The 5,916-nt window shown below is 43.4% G+C and overlaps 1 protein-coding gene across 1 annotated transcript in view; it reads right to left on the reverse strand.

Annotated features, from left to right (window-relative positions):
• Positions 1–634: 634 nt before the first annotated feature.
• SYT16 (synaptotagmin XVI) overlaps positions 635–5,916 on the reverse strand; it is a 41,958-nt gene continuing 36,676 nt past the window's right edge. The window contains exon 5 of the mRNA XM_010000680.1: positions 635–1,058. Coding sequence (XP_009998982.1) covers positions 745–1,058 — 314 coding nt within the window. The 3' untranslated portion in view covers positions 635–744. The remainder of the gene's footprint in view (positions 1,059–5,916) is intronic.

Raw genomic sequence — 5,916 nt, forward strand, 5'->3', positions numbered from 1 at the left:
AAGAGTGAGTCAGGCACAAAGGTGGATGTGCAACTTTTTCTGGTCTTTTTTTGGTATTCGTGATGACAGAATCCATAAACTTCAAGTAAGCATCTAAACATGCATTGAGTAATTGCAATATAAAACTGATGCTAGTTATCTCTCGTGCAAACCTATGGCAATGCAGGCTAACAAGTGCACAGCATGCCTAACTAAAAATACTGGTAGTGTTTGGTCCTAAAATCAATGGTTAGTACAGCAGAACAGTAGTAATGTCTAGGCACTTAAAAGTTGACAGAGAATTCAAGAGTGCTTTCCCATGCTGCCTGGAAAATACATCATCCAGTCAATAGAGGTATCAAATACTTATTTATAGGACTTGAAAACACAACATGAAAAGTGAGCTAATATGATCTGCATGCAGGGTAGCCTTCCTGTGAGCTATGTGCCTGGCAAGAATATTTGCAAACTTCATTAATATTAATAATGGGAGGGAGGAAAGAGAGAGTTTACCCAAAAGAAAACAGCATCAAAATCAGTGTGTAATAATATGACAAAATGAGTGAGACAATAACCAAGGAAAGGATTTTGTAGGTATTCCCATTGCTTCTTCCTATGGTTGTTTATTTGGATGCAGAAAGTCAAGTTAAAGTACACATGACCTGTCAGAGCACAGTGCTTGCCATGGAATAGCTTTTTTTTGCTGACTGAGGACAAGGGAAGACAGCCCATGGTCCCAAGACCCACAGGCTGCCCTGGTAACCATTAGGACTCCAGCAGCGTGTGCCACCTGCAGACCTGTGTCCCCTTGGACTCCTTCATTTCCTGCCAGTGACTCTGCTCTTCCTCTCCACTGCTGTTCTGACCCATAGAAATCCAGCCAACCATCTCCTTGCGCTTCATGCTGCGCCTGTTGTATATGGAGATCATTAGTGTGACATCAGAGAGCTGGAAGAGGGCAACCTGGAAGATGAAAGTTTCCTTGTAGACAGGGTTGGGCTGTCCTCGGCGGATGGAGGTCTTGCAGCGAGACATCTCCTGGCCCACAGAGTTGAGCAGGCAAAGTTTTCCATAGGTGTCTAGGATGAAAAAGAGGAAATAATTTGCTTGGCACAGGTGACTGACTAAGTGAAAGTCCCAAGGGGGTCAAAACCACTCAAAAAAATGTCCAAAATGTCCAAAAGCTGAGAACAGCTTTGTCTACAGTGAATAACAGATGAGAGCTGGGCTGCTTTGCTTAGTAAAATCCATAGGATGAGAAGCAGCAGGTGAAAGCACCTCTTGGATTTCTCCATATTCATCTGGGGAGAAGAAAGGAAGTTAAACTGATGCTTGATTGGAAGGAGCTCTCATGGAAAGAGCAGGAAATCTGGTTTTCAAACCTAGTAAACCTGTCCAAGACTAATAGAAACTATCAGCATCTCTACAGATTTTCCACATCAAATGGTGTGTCTGCACCCTTCCTTCGTCCCCCTCACAACCAGGTTTCATTGGAGCTGTCTTACCAGGCCTTCCCTTGGCTGCACTTGCCTCTCCACCACTTTCCTTTGGACAAATGCCTCTATCACCTATTATTTGAGACAGTAAAAAATGAAAGGAAAAAGAAGAAAAAAAAAAAAGAAAAAAAAAAAAAGGGGTCCTGAAAAAGAAGGAAAAGAAACCTGAATGCATGGTGGAATTATTTGATCTTGCACAATAGCTCCAAGACTTTTTCCAAATTCTCATCTTCCTTTTTCGGTGCATTCAAGGTCAATTTTATTTAAATCAATACAAGAAGTAAAAGTGCCTAGTAGGTACAGGGGAGGGATGATCCAAGTCAGCATTCCTGTAAACCCACCCTTAAACCTCTTGCTGCCTCCTGTGTTAGTCAGTTCACCTCTGTTATGTGGTCACTAACACTGTAGTCTCAGAGTTCTGTGGTCCCAGTGCTCCACAGACCCAGCTCAGCACAAGTTGTCACCTCACTCTGCACATGACAGTAATGGATCACTTGGCTAGAAAAGTCCCCTCCTAACTCCTGCATAATCTGTGCCTGGGTTTCTGCAAATGAATATTATTTCAGAGTGTGCTGAAGACAGGAAATAAATAACCAGCCCCCATCTCTTGTCTACAGCATGTCTATCCTCTTCTGTTCCCGTTTGATGTGCTATTTTACGCACTTCTCTACTGAGCAACACAAGGTGTGAAATTACACTTCAGGTGTGAAAACACTTCTGTGTCTCCAAAGCAAGGCTCCCCGCTCCGCTCAAACTGTTCCACTGAAAAAGCTGTCAGGAGACTGACAATCGAGGAGCAAATTGTGAGCCTGCACAGCTGCACAGCTATCCAGTTACCACGGGGAAAGTTCAGTCCCCTCATCAGCTGGGGGTGCCAGCCTGGCTCCCACCACATTAGAGATGAAGTAAATCTTGCCAGCAAAGACCTACCCATTAGATAGAAAAGCAGAGCTCTGACAAGAAGTAGTTTCCTGATTGTATCTGGGAAGAAAAGAATTGCTTTTTCAAGAGGTAGACTAATTCCCAAAGGAGCATTCAGTGTTGGTGGTGCTGAGGGACTGAATTCTGTAATAACTTCAGAAACACAAAGCCCAAGAGAGGCCTCTCTTTTCTAGCTCAACCCAATGTGAAACCATGCAAGGTGCTACCAGACACGATCTCTTGCAGTACTCATAGAGACATCCCTTTGCTTTGCACTGACAAACCACAACGTGCACTGAAGCAATCCTCATGTGGAAGTCCTGGCTGCTGGTCTGAGGAACTCCCTGGAAATAAAAATAAGTGGAGAGTAGGAGTTTTATGGATTTATTTATTTTTTTTTAAGGTGTTCACCTTCTCTTTTTGTTGTAGTTTTTTTTTGTGGTTGCTTGTTGTGGTTTGTTGTTTTTTTTTTTGCCAGGAGGGGGTTTCAAAATAGTGACAAATCATCAGGCTGATTTAAAAACACAAACAAGCAGATAATATGTGCAATTCTGATTGATGGTTTTTTCTTTCAAATTAAAAGCTTATATCATTTCAGTGCATTTTCCAAACCAATCCCATTTACAGACAGAAAGCTAAAGAAGCTCATTTCTGCTGACAAACAAGAGGGGTGAGTGCTAGACCCAGGATTAATGAAGACTCCCTCTAGGTGCTCCTGGCCCAATAGATCAATTTTTTTTCTAGATATGTTCCTGTTGACACATTGCTTTCCCCACTACCCTCTTGAGATCTGCTTTGCTGAGGGTGAGGACATTTGATTGGAATCACAGATGGGGCTGGGAAGGGTCAGCAAAGGCAGAGATGTGGCATGGAGCAGCACTGGAAATGTCGAGCCCTTGGAAGCTGCTGGGAGGGTTTCCCCAGCTGTGCTGGGGCAGGGGACAGATGGGTTGAGCTGAGCAGCACTATGCAGCCAGGCACTGCTGCAAACACCCTCACTGTTACCCCACCTGAGCACAGCAACATGCGACATAACTAATAGCAAATTAAATACTTTATTAGATTATCTTCCCATGCTGCTTTAGGGAAAGGTCACCCAGGCAAATGCCTGTACCTGGTTTGCTGAGAAGCTGGGGAGAGGACCAAGGTCTATATTTTTCCTCTCAGTAATCTTTGCTATCATCCCTCCTTCTGACTACTGCAAGTATGGATAGCTCAGGTATGATTCATCACACCTAACCACAGATACATGTGTTTAAGGAGTCCCCTGCAGGGACAACCAAGTTATAGTCAATACCATCAAAGCAGCATATGACATAATTCAGCAAAGATCTAGTAGGCAATGTGACCATTACAGATGATTTAGGTTTTAACACTAAAGCAAGTGCCACAGCTAAAACACCTCATAGGAAGTTCTTCATCCTGTTTCAGTTCCAGGCAATGAATGGATGAGTCTCTTGCACTGTTAAATTCTAGGATGACACATCCCTGACTGAGGCCTCAACTCTTGCAAGTGAGGAGTAATACAGCTGGCTTGAAAGAAATCTGAGCATCGTATGACCAATGACTTAAACCTAACAGATATCAACATCAGAAAATTAGGATTTTTCTTTAATACACATCAGATCTGCTACATAACTCTGCACCAAGACCCTGTTTACACAGTACCAAGGCTGGTGAGGATTCTGCAGGTATCATCTGGATCAGGCAAGAACATGCAGGCTGGAAGGAGAAAACTCTCAGCACAGCACTAAATACCAGGAGCCCTGTCCATGCCCAGGCAAACACAGGCACAAAACCAGTACAAGTGACAACTAAATCAGGCTGCTACTTCTTCTCAGATTTATTCCACTGGGTGTATTTTACCAGCCAAAAGAATCAAGCTTGCCTGAACAGAAATAAGTGTGGATAATATATTTAGAATCTTAAATTTGCTTTGCAGAGCTGGTACGTCTGAGACTGAGCTGTGATTCTGCTTCACTAACTACATTTTAAGATTGTGGTTTGCCCTTACTGAATTGTGCTCCTTGAAGCATCTTTTTAGGTATCTTATCAGGAACCATTCTGGTTCTCCTTGTGATCCAATGTGGTCCTCTGAGATGGAAAGCTCTCCCCTTCAGTTGGCTTTGCCAAAGAAGATCCATTCCTGGGCACATGCTGAAATTAGTGGAACTACAGCAAGGATGAACGTGAAAATTTACTGAGGAACGTATGTGTTAGAGCATCTATTCATTATGAAGGCAAACATTTTCCATCTAATTACATGCTCAGATTCAGTAATGGGCTCATTAATGTGGTATCTCAGCACTTTACGCTCTTCAGTGTATTTACTTTCATGCCACCTCTGTCAAGAACAAAAGGAGAAAAGAGCTTAAGGCTCACAGTCTTTAAAATGCCTAAGTGCTCACCTATTTAGGCAGCTGTCTCACTGACATGAAGAAGAGGAAGATGTCTTAATATCTGGGAATGTCAGAGCCTGCAGCTTGCCTACAATTACACAAAATTCTGTGAAGAAGCAGAAGCAAAATCTCATTTTGCCAAGACCAGTTTTAGCACCGCGTCCACCAGGCTCTCCTTTCTGTGTAGGCTTTGGAACAGAAGGTTTTGCTACAGATCATTTTTACTATAAACTCATCTTTTCTCTCTGGTATGACTGGATTAACAATATTCATGTATTCATAAAATATCAACACCTCTGCCTTTAGTACCTGAGTGAAAAGCACTAAATCAAGGAATGCTGCAAGAAGCCAGACATATTTTGGGCTGGTGCTGCATAATCTTACTTAGAGGTTTGGCCAAACCTCTCCTCGTGCATACTGCTCTGTCTCCATCAACAGTGCCCCAGCCATAAGACACTTCTTGAGACCTCATCTGCAAAGGCAATCAGTTTATCCACGACTCTTCTAATGACTCATTTCTGTCATCATCCTTCTAAGGCAACTAACTGATAGTGACAACTCAGGGGAATAATCAACCATAATTTATACGTTCCCGTTTTTAGAGCAGGGGCCAGGCTGCACATTCTGCTTTCATTTACCCTAAGCTCCACCATTATTAATAAAGTTGATCTGTGAACAAAAACACTGCGATAAAAAAGCTACCACCCCCTGCTTGAGTTTATATTTAGAAAGGAAATAAACAACCAAAGACTCCTGACTCCTCTGATCTGTGGACTGCAAGGTACAGCACAGCACTAGACGGACTTTCCCACCATGCTCCAGGCAAACTAGCTCACTTCCAAAAGCAGTGTAACCACCTCAGCATGCTGCAATCCAGACTAATATCACCCACAGTTAAATAAAGCCTTGGGCCTAAAGCTTCATTTCTCCCAGCTGGCATGCCCACACTCTGAGCCTACGCAATCAACAGCACCATGGCATGGCAGAGCAGCCCCAGAGCTCCTCTCTGTGCCACTCTGCACAGCACAGCCCAATGTGAGGTCCCAGTTTGAGACTCAGAAGACTGCTGTCCCATTAGCCATGGTTCTACCTCCCCATTAAACTGGCAGTGGGGCAGGAAT

This window comes from Chaetura pelagica, unplaced genomic scaffold, assembly GCF_000747805.2.
Source record: "Chaetura pelagica isolate M959 unplaced genomic scaffold, ChaPel_1.0 scaffold36, whole genome shotgun sequence".
NCBI lineage: Eukaryota > Metazoa > Chordata > Aves > Apodiformes > Apodidae > Chaetura > Chaetura pelagica.